This window comes from Haplochromis burtoni, unplaced genomic scaffold, assembly GCF_018398535.1.
Source record: "Haplochromis burtoni strain Fernald_Lab_line unplaced genomic scaffold, NCSU_Asbu1 Contig_171, whole genome shotgun sequence".
Taxonomy (NCBI): domain Eukaryota; kingdom Metazoa; phylum Chordata; class Actinopteri; order Cichliformes; family Cichlidae; genus Haplochromis; species Haplochromis burtoni.
Window position 1 is genome coordinate 342,289 of NW_024582532.1, and position 19,393 is coordinate 361,681.

General features: G+C 38.4%; 1 protein-coding gene and 2 long non-coding RNA genes across 5 annotated transcripts; 1 reads left to right on the forward strand and 2 right to left on the reverse strand.

The window, feature by feature from the left end:
- Positions 1–1,404: 1,404 nt before the first annotated feature.
- LOC106633619 lies at positions 1,405–5,461 on the reverse strand. The gene is made up of 3 exons (XR_006054962.1): positions 5,173–5,461; positions 4,126–4,214; positions 1,405–2,351 (listed from the first exon to the last, which is right to left on the reverse strand). It is a non-coding gene; the product is annotated as an uncharacterized LOC106633619 (long non-coding RNA).
- Positions 5,462–5,913: 452 nt separating this feature from the next.
- Positions 5,914–19,384, reverse strand: LOC102314311 (cilia- and flagella-associated protein 69). 3 transcript variants are annotated; one of them, XM_014339608.2, is made up of 22 exons: positions 19,251–19,384; positions 19,027–19,157; positions 18,771–18,830; positions 18,618–18,683; positions 18,180–18,289; positions 18,019–18,095; positions 17,378–17,545; positions 16,198–16,350; positions 15,827–16,004; positions 15,266–15,389; positions 15,114–15,162; positions 14,877–14,998; positions 14,569–14,803; positions 13,783–13,947; positions 13,579–13,694; positions 13,363–13,481; positions 11,565–11,646; positions 11,213–11,405; positions 10,498–10,635; positions 9,994–10,070; positions 9,402–9,599; positions 5,914–7,429 (listed from the first exon to the last, which is right to left on the reverse strand). In XM_014339608.2, exons 2-22 carry the CDS (start codon positions 19,114–19,116, stop codon positions 7,265–7,267), a joined length of 2,685 nt encoding a protein of 894 aa, XP_014195094.2. In that variant the 5' UTR covers positions 19,117–19,157; positions 19,251–19,384; the 3' UTR covers positions 5,914–7,264. The 3 variants fall into 3 exon arrangements, with proteins under 3 accessions (XP_014195094.2, XP_042081339.1, XP_005941001.3); XM_042225405.1 differs by lacking the exon at positions 19,251–19,384 and having other exon boundaries at positions 18,180–18,279; positions 18,954–19,073; XM_005940939.3 differs by having other exon boundaries at positions 5,915–7,429; positions 17,447–17,545; positions 19,027–19,384.
- Positions 12,536–14,710, forward strand: LOC121815277. The gene is made up of 3 exons (XR_006054963.1): positions 12,536–12,954; positions 13,645–13,939; positions 14,586–14,710. It is a non-coding gene; the product is annotated as an uncharacterized LOC121815277 (long non-coding RNA).
- Positions 19,385–19,393: the final 9 nt, after the last annotated feature.

Sequence of the window (19,393 nt, forward strand, 5' to 3'; positions counted from 1 at the left end):
GAGTAGTTTCAGAGAGATGTAGCACAGGGAAATTGTTAGTATGCACATCTTACGTACACCTTTCAGGACCTGGATTATTAATTATGACTATTAATATAAGTGATTACATTTCCCACTTATTTTAGGATCAATAAAGTTAAACTAAATAAAGTTAAACTAACTCAAAATAAGAAGATGAGAGAATCAACGATGAGTAAAGGAGGACAAGAGCAAGGTAAAGTCAGTGAGGGAACAGGTAAATAAACAGGAATCTTTTAATCTGAGTGAAGGCTACACATCCTACACATCCTAATTATTTCAGATTCTGCGGGTCTGCAGACTCAGACGTTTGCCCTGCTCACAAACAAACATAAGATTTATGACCACAGTTAATATAAAGAGATCATGGTCTCAGTTTGCTCTTCAGTTATCTTATTGAGTACAGCATGTGGTTCATTCTGTAATTTGTCGTCCCATTAGAGTCAATCAGAAGGAAACAACAGGGCACAGCTGCTCTGTGATTAACACCACGAGAGTTGTGTTTTCTCTTCCTCAGTTCACAACTCTGTCCTCACAAACAAACAGCCTCGGTGGCTAAAGATCCAACTTTTATTTACACTCTGTGCTCACAAATGAAAGTCAAACAATAAAATTATGAACACCAGAGATGTTGAAATGTCAATTCTAAGATGAACATGATCACCATGCAGTTAACAGGCACTAACTAAATTTCCTAGAAGCTCTTTCAATATAATCTCGATCTATATTAGAAGCATCAATTTTATGGTTTTGTATGTCTTTATGTTCAGGAATGAGACACAGAAAAGGACAGGGTGTTATTTGGTGTCCATCTGGAGGCAGATGTGCTGATATGATACAGAAACAAGTCCCATGCAGTGACCCACAGGAGGGCTCGGTCATCTAGATCAGCAGTGATATTGTAATTCCCCTATTTATTACTGGGTATCATCCTTTACAGCTCTGAGTCACTCCCAGGCCTGATTGGAAAGAACCGATTCAAAGCGTGACCCAAAGCGAGAACCGGAAAAGGGAGTCTGTTCATCCCAACATCCCGGACCATTTGACAAACTCATGTGAGACCGAAGAATCAGTCGATTTGAAAATAAACTCATGTCACGATTCACGCCTTGCAGTAAAATCACTTCCTCTGCTGGAGCTTCAGTCACATTAATCACCCCATACAGACTGTGCAGTCGCCTGACAGCATCCGTTTCCCCTCAGACCGTTTCCACATGGATGAAGCCTGAGAACCAGAGAGCGCTTTGAAAACATTCTGACTGATGTGTCCGTCCTGTCTGCTTTTACAGGACAGAATGGTGCTTTAAAGGCTTGTTGTCCTTGAGCCGAGAAGCACCTGAATGGACTGCAGTCTGCTGTTTGAAAACATTAGTCTGCACACAGAGCTCAGAAAATGTGAACATTTTTATTAGATGCACAAAGAAGTGTAGATATCTCTGAGTTAGCATCTTACATTTACAGACATCTTCTTCAGTAAGTCGTTCGAAGATGCTTCGAAGATGCTTAGTGTGATTAGTGAAGAAATACTCAGATGTGATGCTGCTTAATAATTTATATAAAAACTAACAGAAATGCCTGGAAAGGTGTGTTTGTGACTAATATTAATGAATAAAATAACTTTGTAAGATTTTCAACTTACATTAGTTTTGCTGGATGTTTCTTCCTGTTAAAAAGGAGTTTTTCCTTCCCACTGTCACCAAAGCACTTGTTCATAGGGGGTCTAATCATTGTTGGGCTTTTCTCTGTTTTCCTTGTATTATTGTAGGATTTTTAGCTGACAATAAAAAGCACCTTGAGGCGACTTGTTGTGATTTGGTTCTATATAAATAAAATTGAATTGAATTACATCTGTATTATACACATTTTTAAATTAAAACTAAACTCTAATGCTGTTTGTTAATTGATGATTAACTGAATTAAAGTACAAATCTCTGATTTAATATGCACTCCTTTTAAAGACATCCTGCACACAACACGTAGGGTTATCAAACTACAGCTTCACACATGCGACATGCTGATGACCGACTCACATTTTCCTTCGGGGACACTTAGATTTTCCTTCTAGCACCACACAGACACACCCACACACATAAACACACTCCTCCTCCGCTGACTTTCTCTGACGTTCACAAACACATGTCGCATGAACCGCAGAAACTGAACCGGTGAACAGGTGAGATCTCTCAGGCGTTTGGCCGCTTCAGCTGGACTCTCTCTGACATCCGCCTGGCGCTGTACAGAGACACTCCCATCCCCACCGCGGCCATCGTCATGGCGATAGGATCGATGAGGCTGCTCTGCGGCTGAATCTGGACCTCACCCGACATCTGCCTCTGTGGACGAGGTGGACACACAGGTGAAGAAAGGCTGTTAAAATATTCTTACTCCTCACTGAGTGTTTTCCTTTCAGTCACCTAGGGACTGCTATAGTGAGACACTAAAGCTTTCAGTGAATGCTCCACTTGGGTAATAATTCATCTGGCTGATGACAGCTTTAAATGTTCACGCTGTCCAATAAAGTTAAATTCAATAAAACAAAGGAAAGTCCCCAGAAAGTGCCTTAATTTCCACACCTTAAATGAGACTGATAACCGGGACGATAAATGTGATGCTTACATATATAACTTCTCTAGTTGGGTTTAGGAAAGGTCGTGGTTTGGGGTAAAATTAACCCTTTTACCACTGATGATGAGGAGTTGGAAGTGACGGATTCGTCTCATCAATGTGTGTCAGGGCACAAATGCTTGCTTTGACAAAACAGCACTAATAACGGTAATAAAAATGTGTGGGCATAAAGAACACAAATGAATCTTGATCCCTTTATTTTCCTGGTAACATTTCACTAATGTAAAAATAACCAACACAAATGACCAAATCGTGATATCGAATCAGTCCTCACACACCCTCCATAACCGACTCCATCTCCCCGTGGACCAGCACTATTTCTCGTTTATTATTAATAAATACCCTCTAACTGGGTCTTAGTTTTTTTCTTTACATTGTCATTCTGTATTTCTTTAGTCTTTTCAGTCTTGAGGTCTTTCTTCGAGTTACTGTATATATCAGATTTTATTAGTTTGCTCAGATTTTTTCCCCATGTTAAGTTTACGTTTGTGTTTCACTATTTGGTTATGATTGCTTACTTCCTGTTCTACTTTATAAGTCATCTTCCGTGACTTGTAATAAATTTTACGTCCTCCCCTGTGATTGTGCTGATTGTCTGCACCTACTTCTTTTTTTTCACTGCTGTGTTCACATCCCCGATTGCATTTCTGTGTATACACAGCGCCGTCTCACCCCGCAGTCCTTTGCCACACTGTCTCTTCTGCATGTCTTCAGTTAGTTTTCCATTTTTTTTATTTTCAGAGTGGATTAATAAAATCTAATCATTGTTAAAGTAACAAGTTTTAAACCCTTTCCAACTTCACTACAGTAGCAAACATCATAACCTGTCATCTGTGCATCTGTTGGACACGCCCAGGAGTCTGCATAACTCCACCCTCTAGGCGTGACAGACCTACCTCCTTACCACCAGACACAACCTGCTTCACTGCAGTTTTTTTCAACTACTTTAATATAGCTTAAATTAACAGTATATGAAGGAATTAAATTAGACACAAAAAGTGTGATTTAATCGCCCGATGGGCCAATGGAGGGGAAAAGTTTTCCTAAAACCACTGATGTGTCTTTGATCTGTGAGCGATTAAAGATCAAATTGATATAAAGTAAAGGCTAAAGAAGAAGTCACTCATTTTTTATGAAGGTAAACATTAAATCTACTCACCTACCTCACCACCATTTTTGGTACTTTCGAGAACTGAGCAGGACGACAGCATCAGTTATTTTTCTTTTGCTGGAGTCTGAACAGCTTATATAACATAAACCCTCCAGAGATGGAGCTTTCTGAACATCCTGTACACTGCTGCTGTTTGTCATAGTCTAAAGTATCGCTATTAAAAATGTATAGAAACCATAAATTATTCATTCAGACTCAGATTTGCTTTATGATAACGACAGCTAGAAGACTTTTCTGTGTACACACATTTACTGATGAAGAACCACTTAATGACGAAACATGGATGTAATCAGGAATTTAGAGTCACAAACCTGGAGGAGGCGGAAGTATCCCGGTGTCAGTCTTCCCAGTCTGATCATCATTCCTGCTGCCTCCGTTTCTCAGACGGTAGAGGAGCTTCCTGCAGGAGAGGAAAACTCCCATCCCTCTTACTGTTTTCATTAAGTGAGCATTGTTAGATGAGATTTATGCAGACAGTATGGCTCAGTTTCCCAGACATGGACTTAGATTTAAAACATTTTTCAGAGGAGCTCTTCAGTGAAATTTTCTTTTAATTTAGGACTAGGCTCACTCAGTGTCTGGCAAACTGGCTGAATATATTATGGTTATTTTGGATGCCTTCACTGTTTGACGGGAAAAGCCCAAAAAGATATAATTAGATGCATTTTACAGAAAAATAAAGGGAAAAGACACATTTTTCTTCCACATCTCATTTATCCTGCTGTGACACCCTCCGATTTATCTCAAGGAGAACTTAATCTTCTTGATGGAAATCAGTGACTTTAAAAACAGATTTCTGCCTCACTTTGAACTGCCTGGTTTATTTGAGGATGTTTTTAATAGATACATATTTAAACCATACTCAAGAGAAGTAAATCTCTGTGGAGAAATGAACACTTTTAAATTTTATTTCGAGCTATTCATTGTAACAAACCTAATATGTCGCAGACAACATAAAACTGTCTTTAACCCAACTAGTTTAGTCATATTGAGGTAATTCAAACTGATATCACAGCCTGACATATGTTTTGTCACATCTCAGTTTCAAAGCCACTAAAGCAAGGAAATGTTTGAGGATATTAATTTTTTATTAATATCAATACCTTATTTTAAGTCTTCTTGTTTAGTATTTCTAAGGCTTACACTGTGTGACCCTTTAATAAATAGTTTATAACACATTTTAAAATGTTTTTGGACGTATTTGCCTTAAGCAGAAGCTAACTGATGACAGTAAAAGCTGTAATTATATAAACTTTTACTTTATCACTTTAACAGCTTCATTATAATGTGTTATAAGCCATTTATTGTTGGTGTCTCCACAGCGTCATCAGCCTTCAGGTAAAACAAATCAGCCTCACAGTTTGAAGTTAGGAGGTCCTCGTGGAGTTGATGAGCATCCAGTTGGGATCCAGACGTGCCTTCATCGACGGCAGACGGACCTCCGGCCCCGTGAAGCCCCTCGGCAGTCTGAGCAAACAGGGGGCAGCCTGACGTGCTGAAGAGGGTCCTGTGTGTCCCTGCTCTTTTGTACAGTGTGCCACACAAACACTCGCAGCGCCGCATGAAAGCTCCGGCCTGTCAGGGGTGATTTGGCCATCCAGCCAGTGAAACGGGTGAGAGCGGAGAGAGGAGGAGAAGAAGAAGAGGTCGCTCTGTGCAGCATGTTGCACGCTTGAAGGAACATGTGTGTTAATGCACTGCAGTCACTTATGTAACCCATAAAAGAGAAAATACTTTTTAACAACCCAGCAGTAAAAAGTTTAATTTTTACAGCCAAAAAAACTGCAGCATTTAATGAGAGCTTTAACCTCGAGTGGATGTAATTACACTGTGGGCTTATTATGTTTGAAGGTAAAGTGATGTTACATAATGCAGCGGAGTCTATGAGGCCACATTGATTGTTCAGGCTCTCTTTGTTCGTGGTGCAGGAGTGGTTACATAAATGCAGGATGAAAACATACCAAAACATTAGAATTTTATTTTTAACGATTTAAAGATTATTGTTAATAAATCTAATTCCTTTTTTATTAGTTTTGATGCAAAAACCATAATTATTTGAAAAAAACAAAACAATTTGAATTTAAAACAGGTTGTATATGAATGCTCTGTGCACCGAAATAAGTCATGTTAGCTCCAAAGGAAAGCCAAGTTACTGCTTCTCACAGTCACACTGAGAGGACTTGAAAAATATGTAAATAAATAAAAATATAATAGTCTGGTTATGGCTCAGATAAGTCTTCAGGAAATTAAAGTAAGCCAGTGTAACATTGTCTGAAAGGACAGAGACTGTGTGTGTGTGTGCCTGTATAAAGGGCTGGGGTGGTGGGCTAGACTACAAGATGTTGATTGTACACATGGAGTGACCTCACGTCTGCATCTGCTGCATCCCTCTAGAGCCACAGGAACCAGAAATGTAAACACTATAAGCAGCTTTCTTGAATTATTTTTCTTTTATCTTTCTTGTTTTCTCTTCCTGACAAGTTGGTTTTCTTGTTCTAGCCTTAGTTTTTAGATCTTGGTCTGTACTTTGCTTCGGTTCCTATTTTGAGTTTAGATTGTCCCAATCTGTTCTCGTCTCTGTGTTAATGCTGTTGGGTTCATGTTTAATGTGAGTTTTCTTGTCTCTGTGTTTAGTACGTGTCTTTTTTTATGCAAGCTTGTTTCTGCAACAGAAAAAGAAAAAAACATTTTGCCAGGCAGAGCAAAGGTACAATTTTAAGCTATTTTCTTTTTAAGTTAACAACCCCAAATTGTGTTTTTTAGATGGTGGATACAAACTTCCATACCTTTAGGTTGTTTTCTCTTCATTTTCCTTCTGTTTTGCTCTGGAGTTTTGAGTCTCCACCTGTGTCTAATCCCTAATCATCACTCTGTCTAGAATTACACCTTGCACTCAAAACAATAGTACTTGTCCTCATAAATATGAAGCAATAACTGTGAGTAAAATGCAAATTATTCAAATTATTAATCAATAAGGTAAACATGCTTGGTATAAACTGAATGCCCACCAATTAAGTAAATTTCATTTAACCATTAAGTTTAATGTTTAACATTTCACTTTGTAACAAAATTACAAAAAACTTGCATAATTAACTTACTTAAAGTCTGCATTTTTGAGTATTATAATATAATTTTTTTAGTGTGGGTTGTTTGCACTGAGTCACTCCTTCACTGCCCTTTTTCCCCCCCGTTTAAAAACAAAAACAAAACGTATGTATCTTCTTGCCGATTGGACTCAGTTATTTTGGACTGCTTTAAACTATTAAAGTTCACTTTAAGTTGTAATGAACTTTCTGACCCCTCTGCTCTACTCATGTATCTTGACAAGTCCTGTAAAACACCTTAATGCAGTCTTTACATTAATGCAGTTTAATTTTATGAGCATACAGCACAATAAATGCTGTGACATGACAATGTGAATGCCTTGTATTAAGAGTGACTTCGGTAACGTCAGTCTGCAGAAGACGCCGTGCTGAAGTAGTCTGGGTTTGGTATTGTTGGTTCTCCTTTGTCCTGACTTGGGGCTCTGACCGGCGTTCTGACCAGCGTCACCTTCACTCCTGCTGGACCCTGAGCGTCCGTGCTCTCCACTCCAACGACGTGTCCGATGAAATGCTGAAACACACCGAAACAGAACGTCAAGACTACAGCGAGTTGCTCCTCAATTTTTAAAATTTTGATCATTGTTCACAAATAACAGGAAAAGAACTGAATTAAAGATAAAGAAACTTTTTTGTATCTAACAACTCTTTACAGAGCATATTCCAAAACTTCAGATTTATATTTGGTTATCACCTTAAAATATTAAAAGTTTGCATAATAACTACACCAATTCCTCACCACCATTTGTTCTTACCCCCTGCTTTGTGCATTATTAGTGCAGAGTTAAGATATACTGAAGTTATTAGAAAGGCTATTTATTAGTTTGCTCCATTTAACTTTAGTTTAACTAATGTAACAAAGGACTTTCCCAAGTTTGGCAATAATAAAGTACGTCTAATCTCATCTTATACATTTTCATTCATCTTCTTCATTTATGTTATTGGGCCCCTGAATGTCAGGATTTATCTACTATTAAAACTCATTTCAGAGATGCTTTCTAAGCCACAAACTCCAAATTAAGCTGAAATTCATTACATGCATTAAAAATGCTCATTCTCAGAACCAGAAAATGAGCTATACCTGAAACAGACTTTTTTCTTTGCTCCATTTTGTGAAAATAAGATATGAGATTTAAGTATTTTAATCAATTAAGCGGGTGACCTGTAAAAGTCATGAAAGGTTAAGTGTAAAGACCTCAGCAGGGCGGATAGCAGCGTCCTCGTGCTTTGGTTTAGGTCTGGATGATTCGGCGTACTTCTCCCTCTGTGCTTTTACTTCCTGTATACAAAGCCCATAACAAAAATATACACTTACTACTTATACTGAGAATCTAGATATTATTATTGTTATTATTATTATTATTATTATTATTATTATTATTATTATTAGGATAGAATTTATAGTTAAAAATCTTTAAACCTTCAGGGCTTCATAGTTTGAAGTCCTGGAAACATAACCCTCCCATGACTTCGCCATGAACTCCTTTTGTTCGTCTTTCAATCTGCGATAAAGACAGAAAAAAGTCAGAATTCATTTTATATCAAATCAATTTTATTTATATAGCACTTTTAAAAACAACAACTGTTGACCAAAGAACTGTACGATAAAATAATCAGATAAAATTTAAAAGGAAAGTAAAATAAAAGATAAGAAAATAATAAGAATAAAATAATGACAGATTCATACAGAATTAAGACATAATGTGGATTGCTTTAAAACTGGCACTATATTCTTCATTTCCAGTTAATACTTGTACAGCTGCTGTTATTGTGTATATATTTATTTATATTTAGATTTCTTCATACATTCTTATATAGTTCTATATTGTGTATTTTGTTGTACAGTTATTTTATTTTCAACTTTAATTTATATATTTTATCTTATTCTTCCCAGTTAAATTTACCCTTCATTCTAATTTGTGTTGTACAGTTATTTCATTTTTAACCTTAATTTATATTTTATTCCTTCCTAGTTAAATTTACCCTTTTTAATTTTTCATATTTATTTCCTATCTTATTCATAGCCTTTTCCTTTTTTGTTTTCTTTAGGTCACGAGCAGTTGTCCAAGCATTTCACTACATATCGTACTGTGTATGACTGTGTACGTGACAAATAAAATTTGAATTTGAGTTTTAAATGTATCCAGTGTTGGAGAGGTCCTGATATGTAAAGGCAGTTTCGGAGCAGTCACAGCAAAAGCCTGATCTCCTCCAACCAAAACAAATTGTCCCAGATGATCTCTGCTTCTAGTCAAACATACAATGAAAACGTTTTACTAGACATACAACAAAAGAAAAAAAAGAAAAAAAGAGTGAATTTGTTTGATTATGCATGTGAAAATTAATCTGATTATTTGTATAGTAGCTCAGGAAGAAAAAAAAAAAAACAATCTGTGTAATATAATTTGTCTTTTTGGGGTTTTTTGTTAAAGAAAAACATTTTAAGTGACTTTCATGTAAGCTATTTCCACTCCTTTACTCCGTACCTCTGTGTATGTGAGTTTCTCTTCTCTGATGTCCTCCTTCTGATGGTGCTCCAGGATGCTGTTTTGTTCCTCCACGATCCTCTTCGCCGTGTCCTCTGCGATCTTGCAGATGGTGCTCAGAGCCTCCTGGTCAGGGCTGATCGGCCTCACGCCTTCCAGACTCAGTTCCCGGCTGATCTCATCCCACACCTCACCGACCTGCAGCACCACAAGAGACAGACATGTTGATGTTTATCTCGGTTTATGTCCTCTGCATCTGAAACCTTTAAGAGAGCTCCAGACTCCTTTAAGTCTTTACTCCCTGTGACTAACGGTTATTTATAGATTGTTTTCCTGACAGACTTTCACTGCCTGAGTATCCAAAACTTAAGCTGCTGGTTCAGCCACAGTCAGACAAAATAAGTTGGTCCCTCAGAGTTCTCGCTCTCTGTATTTTGTTGAACGAGGACTTTTGTACTTTCACTTTGAATATCTCTACTCTACTCACAGCTAAAGCTTCATATTAATTTCAGGTTTGAACAAACTTTGAACAGATTGTAAGTCTGAGCAACTATTATATGAAGCATCAACAGTATTTTCTCTTCACTTTTACCTTAAAGTCTAGATATCTCCTGATGATGGTCAGAGTCACATAATCTTTTCCCAACAATCCAGGAAGATCCTGAAACCCTGAAAAAGAAAAAGTCACAAATACTCCTGATTGCTTTTTAATATAACAATATTAGCTGTGCCCAACAACTGAATGTTTTGAACAGAACATCATGATATCATTTTATTACTCTGATATTTCAAAACTTCAAAATATCTTCAATCAATAAGTGATAAATTTCATTTAAAAAAGCCAAATTGAGACTGAATATGATTTGAAAGGCTACACAAAGCAACATGTAAAAATAGCCTTTTGTTTTACAACCTTCTGGATTTTGTTTTAATGGTATTTTTTTATTAATAAAAATAAATACTAAATAAATAAATATGTATAACTGGCCTATAGGAGGAGCTACAAAGAAATTGGGCTAATCAAATAATCTAATTACAAAATCTTCTTAATAAATACTTTACATTTAGTATGAAACTGAATAATTTGTTTGGTTACCAATTTTGCAGAAGACGGAGTAAATCTTCGATCGCAGGTTCTCTGACATCTCCAATACTGCAGCACTCGGCACGTTAGCAGGAAATGAAAGCTGAGCTTCATCCAGCTGGAAAAGACTGTGGATGGGCCTCTGAGGATCTTCAAGATAAAAGAAATAACAAAGAGAAATATATGAGATTACAAAAGGGCCTAAAATCAGATTTTTACCTGCTGGCAAAATGTAAAACTTTTAAAACCTTCTGTCTGAGACGGAGAGATGAAAAAACAAAATCCATCAGCTATGCAAAAACATACAAAAAAAGTATTTTCATTTACATTGTTTCCAGTTCTATTTAACCATTCCCTGCATCTGGTTGGCTCAGTGGTACAGAACGTTATCGTTACATAAAAATGTCAGATAAAAATCAGATGTTTACAAAATCCAGGTTGGGAAAAGAAATAATGCTGTGTGTGTTGAAGTCCAACACAGACAGTGGAGGACAAAGCAGAGGCGCCCGTAAAAGACCCCAAAACAACATTACAGACTAACAGGATACTTTTTAAAAAAAAAAAAAAATTGCATCAGCAGTTTAGTAGAAACATTTACCTGTTAGTGCAGCAGAAATCTAAAAAACATAAAGTTCTTTATTTCAATTTGATATCTAATTGAAAGAAAAAGGTGAAATCTGTTCTCAGTGCGATGATCTGAATCAACATGGAAGCATCGCAGACCGACCTGCGATGCTTCCATGTTGATTTCGAGGAACTCCTAGCTCCTCCTCTTCCTCTCTCCACAGCTGCAGCAGGAGTCTCGGAGCCGTCTGTCCGTTGCCGTCCCTCCACGTCAGAATGTACGGCACCGTGTTCGGGTTGTCACATAACTCTAGCAGGGTGGCGAGGACGACACCGTGCACACACCTGGGGCTTGTCTGCAGGAGAAAAGGATGTTTATATTACCTGTGAACGCTGCCTTGCATGAACTAGCTTTAACACAGAGCAGCTGAAATCCTATTTTTAATCACAAAATACAGGATGAAAAAAGGAAACTTTTAAAGCCTCGACAGTAAATTCAGGAAACTTTTACTCACACTGAGTAAGTTGAGGAGAAGAAACACCCCGTCTTTAACCAGAAAGTAATCTTCTGTGGTGTAGCAGCCTACGACACACGACCTGATGGGAGAAAAGGCGCACAGACAGAAACTTTCTCAGCTGTAGGAGACAAAAAATAGACCCCTGATATTTGGCTTGTAATTGCAACAAAAAAATGTGCTTGTTGAGCTGCTCGCAGTCCATAACAGAACTGAAAAATCAAGTTCAGACCCGTATAACAAGTGTTATGATGACCTGAACTCGAGGTCATTATAACAGATCTTGAGATTCTGTACTTTTATTTCTAATGTTAGACATCAAATATTTCTCCAGATTAGGTTAAAGTTCACTGACCCTCTGCTGATGGTCATATCTGTTACTACACTATAGCCTATGGATAAAACTATGATTAAATGTAGGTAATATTGTAGAAAGTAGCAAATAATGTTTCCCAGAAAGTTGATTCTGTTCATATGGACCACAATTCACTCACGTTCTGTGGACAAACACATCGAGTTCACCAGGGAGGATATGAAATAGGACAGGCAAAGGACAAATTACTGTGAGTAATAGGGAAACTTTTGAAAGTTTATGTGTACCATAAACCAATGCTTACAGCCCAGTATTTAAGGTATAACTCTCACCAGTCTCTGGAGCACAAATTGGATATTATTAGAACGCTACAGCACCATCTCCTCAGAGCACAGTCCCCCCCCCTCCAGGATCGTCCAGGATCCAGAAGGTTAATCACTGCCTGCATAAAAACTGTTGATGATCCCTCATGTCAGGGGTGTCCAACTCCAGGCCTCAAGGGCCGGTGTCCTGCAGGTTTTAGATGTGTTTGATCCAACACAGCTGATTTAAATGATAAAATTACCTCCTCAACATGTCTTGAAGTTCTCCAGAGGCCTGGTAATGAAATAATCATTTGATTCAGGTGTGTTAACCCAGAGTGATATCTAAAACCGGCCCTTAAGGCCTGGAGTTGGATACCCCTGCCTTATGTGAACAGCTGAGACAGGCTTTTTGAAAAACACAGCATTTCTATCACTTTCGCCAAAAAATGGTCCACTCCAAGGACCCCAGGTCTCTCGGAGTAAACAGAATAATATAGTGTACATCATTAAGTGCCAGGAGGACTGCTGTTTATCATGCATCAGGGAAACCAAACAACCTCTCGCTAAACACACAGAAGACCTGCTTCCTTGGGGTGGGACTCTGCAGTCTATTGAACCTGCAGGCCAGTGGCCAATCTTTCAATTATGAGGAAGTGCACATCCTGGGCAGGGAGCAACACTGGTTAGAGCGAGGAGTCAAGGAAGGCGAACAACCATAGTACATCTGTCACCTTCTTACAGTGCCGTGATTGCAGCCACTCCCAAGCTGACTGTAAGTCGTACTGATTAATGTTCATTATGACTAGTTTACTGCATAAACCTTCAGAAAAACGAAAATAAAATTGAAAATAAAATACTTATCAGCAAAAGGCCCCAGATTTAAGAGGCTAAATGCCTCTGAGCTGAACTGCATTCATATTATATAAACTGAGCAAGTCCCATTTGTCCGCTAAGGCAGTTATGCCATTAAATCGAAGTGAGTTTTTCATCTGCTCCAATACAGAAACTATATTAAACAATTAAATTATGCCTAACAAAGACATCATCATACATCTGGCTAACAGAGTTACACTTCTGGTTTCTCATATTACTCTAGCCTGGATCTGGCAAATGTAAATGACTGTACAAATATGAATAAATACAGCAGTTAATCTATTAAAGTGTGCTGCAGTTCACTGACCACACACAGTCCACTGTGGAGAGCACGAGCTTGTTGTGTCCGAGGCCGCTGTAAAACTTGTCGGAGCCTTTTTTCAGAAAATGAACCGCCATCTCAACTCCCTCTGAGCCAAACAGTTCCTATGAAACAGAACAGGCAGCAAACAAACACAGACTCACCAGATATCCAACTAGCCAGTTCTAAGCCCTTTTATTAAGTTAGCAATATGAGCTTTACCTTTCTGTGCATGTCGGTCTCACACAGCGTTGAAAGGATCACCTGAATATCCGACTTTATCTCCAGAGCGACGACATCATCTTCATCAGGACCCGCGTCTATCTGCATGAGAATCCCTGAGGAAACACGACAGCTTTGACTCTACTGAATTCATCAACAGTAAATGTTGATATTGAACATGTGTCATGTGTCCAGTCCAGTCACCCAGAAGCTGGTTGATGATTCCCTGATCACAGAGGTCCTGGTTTACAGACTCTTCACCCAGAGAAGTCACCGATCTCAGCACTCTGATACAGTGCCGCGTCTGTGCCTTCTTACCGCCTCTGCCTCCGGTGGCGTGGAAGCTGTGACCCTGGCCAAGGTAAGAATCTGAAATAAAGGAGAGAATATAGTTACTGACTGATTGTTCAGTTTGCGAAAAAGTTTGCGAACCCTTTAAGATTTTGTATATTTCTGCATATATTTTCTTTGCAAGCTCCTTTGAATATTTCTGCATAGATATTATCTAAAATATAACAAGTGTTTTACCCATTTCCTAAATACAGATAAAGAAAACCTGATTAAAAATTCAAATGAAAATGTTTCATTGGACTTTATTTAATGAGGTGTGTATTACATGGATTACATACTTCATTAAAAGTCAAAAGCATGTGAGAGGAGTTGAAATGTGTATTATTTAAGAGCTATTTTTGGTTAGATTTGGGGGTGTGATTATGAGGTATTTTGTAAGCTGTGAAACTAGTTAAACTATCAGTTGCATTAAAAAATAACCTTTAAGAGACAAAAGAAGAGTATGATAAAGTGTAAGAGATAAAAGCTGTTTAAATGTCTGTTGCGTAGCAAATCATGGTAATGACAAAAAGTGAGTGTATAAGTGACTTTGTGTTTGGCTCAAATACACTCTGATAGGACACTGCAATTCCCTTGACCTTTAACCTTTCAGATACAGTACAGATTCTGCTTGGTCTTGTTTTTCTTGTGTTTCCTAACCTGGCCCAACACACCAGTCCAGCAGGAGTAGCAGACAGGTACTCCCCTCACAGGAAATGTACTCCTCCAACATGAGCGGCCCGATGGTGGCGAGGGTGGCCAGCGCCTGCAGCTGGAGCTCCTCCTTTTGCGCAGCGGACCAGTGTCGTGACCCCGACTGACACTCAGACAAGGAGGCGACAGGCGGCTTCATGAGCGCCAGCAGAGCCAGAACAACATGTTCTTCTTTATAAAGCTGAGAGAGGAAAACTGAGTCATCACACAGGTTATCCAAACTTAAACAATAACTGGGTGAGCGTGTGACTGACCTGTAGGGCAGCCAAGTCCCTCGACATAACAACCAGCAGATTCAGCAGCAACTTCTTCATTTTCAAGTCTTCGTTACTATAGCTGAGCTTCAGGTTGCGGATCAAAGGGTTGTGACTTTTCACTAAAACATAAATAAAATAAGCAGTTTTATTTTCATAAAAGATGCTACTGTATTCATGAATAATGAAGTCATTTGTAAAAAAGTGTGTAACATTTAAAGGATCGAGTGCCCTCACGCTCTGGAAATGTGCTGAAAACCACAAGCTGTTTGGCAAATGAACTCTCCTGAAAATAAGAAACACCTCAAATTATTTAAAAAATTCATAAAAACACCCGGTGGGTGAAAAAAAGTAAAAAATGACTATTTATTAAACTGTCCTGTACTCACAATAAGCTGTGAGCCTGGACTTTCTGCAATGAGAGTTGTGATCACGAGCAGATCGTTTCTGAGTTGGAGGTCTGAATGTCCAGAGCCGGTGTTCAGCAGGTGAAAAAATGCTTCTTTCAGAGAGCTGAGGAACAAATAAAGCCAAAAGTCAGCTATCAAAGGATAAATGACAGCACAAAGGCCTGCCACATAAGGAACACACAACCAACAGAAATCAGACGAATTACAAATAATTAAACTTTTCCATTAAAAATGATGGTTTGGCTAAAATCAGAGCTGCAGGCATTTCAATTATGTAAAATCATTACACACAACAAAAGAATGATGTATTTGTTATGTTTATTTCATTGTAGTTCTGTATTTCTTCCCTAGTCTTTTAAAGGTGTGTTGATTGTTCAAGGCATTTAATAGATTAGAAAAACATTGTACTTAAAATCTTGAAATTTTTGTGAAGTAAACTCCAAGGAAATTTCCCTTATGCTGCCTCATTTAAAAGATTCTACATCCATCAGGCACATCGTGTACATTTAAAAGCATCTTAAATGAGGAGGACATGCGTACAGGACACACTCCAGGGTGCCGAGCTGAGCGGTGACCACCTCCTTGTTGCCCCTCTCCAGCAGGTTCCAGAGGATTTCGGAAGAACGGAACAGGACCTGGCCGGTCGGATCGTGGTCGTTCATGTGGAGACATACCGTCTCTGCTCCTCGTGCGTGGAGTATTGAAGAACAGTTCATATCTGTGGTTGTAAAGTGAAACATAGACGTGTGTAACCCAGTAAATAACCCAGTTATTTTAAGGACACTTAAAATCATCATTGTCCGAAAGTCTGATTTATGTTCTTGAGAGCTGGCTACGTTCTCCAATGAAGGAGGTCATCTGCTCCTCCCCTTCCCTCCCTCACTGGCTCTGCATTGAAATAAATGACTGACCAGAGCAGCTGGAGAGGATCTGAAGGATGTGAAGGAGTTGCAGTTTGATGGTGGGCTGGTTTTCGAGAGTGGCCATGGAGAGGAGAAGTGTCTGAGCCAGCTCACTGCGCTCCAGCAGCTGCAGCCTGTAGCCTGGAGAGGTCGGCTGGAGGCCTGAGGAAACAGAGCAGAAACATTATTAAATACAACTATAAATGTTTAAATGCCAGGTTCAACATCAGGGAAGAAACAAGCTAAGAGATCATTATAAGCCATTTAAAGTGGATTTATTAAGGTGATTTTAGCCATAGCGCAATCCCTCACATCAGCTTCTGTTTAAAACAAGTCATTTTAGCCCTTTTCCTCTTACCCCAACCTCATCCTGATTGGCTGACCCTCACAAACAGAAGCAGGTGGTGCTTCTATGCTTATATGCAGAGTTGTGCAACTTAGATGAACATATTAGAGTTATCAGCCTTTACAGAGCCAGGAGATGAAAAAAAGGCTTTTGTCAAACATGGATTAATTAATTAATCTCCTCATTACCCAAAACTTTTGAAATGTTAAAAATAATCATTAAAAATTCTAAAAGCGTGCATAAAACAGAAATTAAGGAAAAACACATTATGTCCACTTTAAGGAACAAGACAATTACACTAATAACTAAAGAGGAATCAACATTAAAAAAAAGTCATGCCACGGTCAGAAAAAACCCCCCCACAAATTAGATTCAGATGAAAATAAAAATTAGAGTCTCACTAAACATGAGTTTCTGGAACAAATGATGGTCAATTACTTTAATAAAGACTAAACTAACAACAAAATATATAAGTAAAAATGAGCCCTTGTACTGACCAGCCACCTACTTCACACTGGCGATATGCCTCTTGAAAGTCTACCCAAAACACTCTTTTAAATTATCTGAAAAATAACTTACCAATCCTTATTTCAGCCTCATATTTGACAGATTTTATGATCTATTCAACTTGTGCTATCATGTGTTCAAAAACTTTATCTCTTAATCCTGAACAGCCTCATAGGACACTGGGTACGGCTGTAAGCTCATGTACATATCTATATGAAATCTAACCAATTCTAATAAAGAAAACATGAAGAAAACAAATGAAAAGAAAAGAGAAGAAACACAAAGGACAACGAAAAGCACAAGCATGCCACCACAGACGCCATGACAGAGCCTCACTTAGTGAAAGTCTAGAAAATCGGTTGTTAGAAGGGAAAGTCCGAGGCTTTCGTGTGGTACCATCCGTACCATCGAGCATCTGTTTGGGAGCCACAGAGCTGTAGAATGATTTCACGCATTCAAATATGAGCTGCCTCACTTCGGCATCAGACACTCTCATCAGACACCCTGCCAAGAGAAACACAACTCAGAAGCGCTCCATGTCGTCATTCTCATCTGAAGAACAAAAACTTCAAATGATTAAACATTTCTTAAAATTTAATAATCTATATTTCTGAGTTGTTTTTTAAAAATTCACATCTTTAGAGGGAGCTAGCTTGTTTTGACTGTCATGCAGCATGTAAGGTTAACATGCCACAGCAGAAATCTTTCGATCATTAGGTTTGTAAAAATGTGATCATGTATTGCAAACAAGACCATTAAAAACCAACTAAAATAATAAAAATGTTTCAAAATTAGAAGCTGGAATTATGAAATGTTTCACAATTTTGTTCCTGTTTTGAATTTTTAACACTCTACGATTAAATAATGTTACTTTCTGTCTTTTTGTTTTAAAAAAAAAACCCAACAACATAATTTGCACCTGTATATAAATGTATTTAAAGCAGCAGTGACTGGCCAATCTGCGAGCCCTTTATTACCCATATGAGAGAGAAACTCTGTGACATCCTGAGCGTAGTGCAGCTCGTCAGATGTCTTCTCCTTCAGAAAGGGAAGCCTGAGACGAAAGACAGCAGCACTCTGATGATCAGATCATCTTGTGAGATAAAATATGAGCTGTTTGCTTGAAAGGGTTTCTTACCTACAAATTGTAAGAGCTTCACACAGAATGGACACATATTCGGGGTGATCTGTCACCTTCTCTGCGCAGATGTTGAGTATTTTTGCGATGGCTGTTAGTTCTTTTAAAAGCTTCAGACAGTTAAAGAAGTTTTTGGCAGATTGTTCACTCATGCAGAGCTAAATCCCGATAAGGGAGGGGAGGTGATGGGTCATTGTGATAACTGAGCCTATTTCTGAACACAGAAAATGCTGACAGAAAGAGTGATGCTGTGATAAATTAGAGCCTTGGGACCAATGTTTGGTTTTGTGTTTACATGGTATGAGAGCAGATCTATTTCCATCACTGCAGCAGGGGACCATAATGAGGAAAATTTGACAATCTGCTGCGCTGTGTGACGCATGAGAGGGATTTCTTAGAAAGACAGTCTACAATATGAGAAAAAAAACGAAAGGATACAAAGCCAATTTGGCTTTTCTTCAGTAGTTTCTTCAGAACAAAAAGGTGCCTTTCCTTCAAGTTAGTCTTTAGTAAAAATAGGGGGATTAAATGCACTATATGTGTAATACAATAGCAGAAAAAAGAGGACTGGCATTCAGGTTTTTAACTTACTGTCAAAGGATCTTCAAGAAGACAAATCACCTTACTGAGATCGAGACTTTTAGCATTAACCTGGAGAGGAATTTAGGTTATAGTTTAGGCTGGGATATAATTTGCAATTTCTGAAATGCTCAGAAAAGTTAGAAACAATTTAACAGCAACACTATTGTGTTCAGCTGTTGATGCTTTAAATACCTGTAAATCAGGCGTTATCACACTCTAACAATGTCATTTACTTTCCCGGTGGAGACATTTCCAAACTGCTCACCTCCTGATGGCGGTGGCTCTTCTGGGATGCTTTCAAACCAATTACAGGGATCCCCGGCTTTCTTCTGTGCACAACTTTTCCCGAATCCATTTGTAAATTTAGAACCGCTTTCTAGCTTCAGTTTTTAAAGGCTAAAATTTTAAAAAATTAAACATTCTCCTTTTTTAATACCTGCTGTTTTTGTTTTCGAACAAACGTGCTAACGATGCTCAGCCTGAACTTACGTAGCTTTTTAACAATCACCTCTCCTCTTCTTCTCTCCGTTTATGTTGCCAGTCTGACAGCGTACTGCCGTTGCTATGGTTACCCTGGCAGTACGGAGGGCGGCAGAGTTCAAAAATCAGAGCGACACGCCCATTTCCTCTTC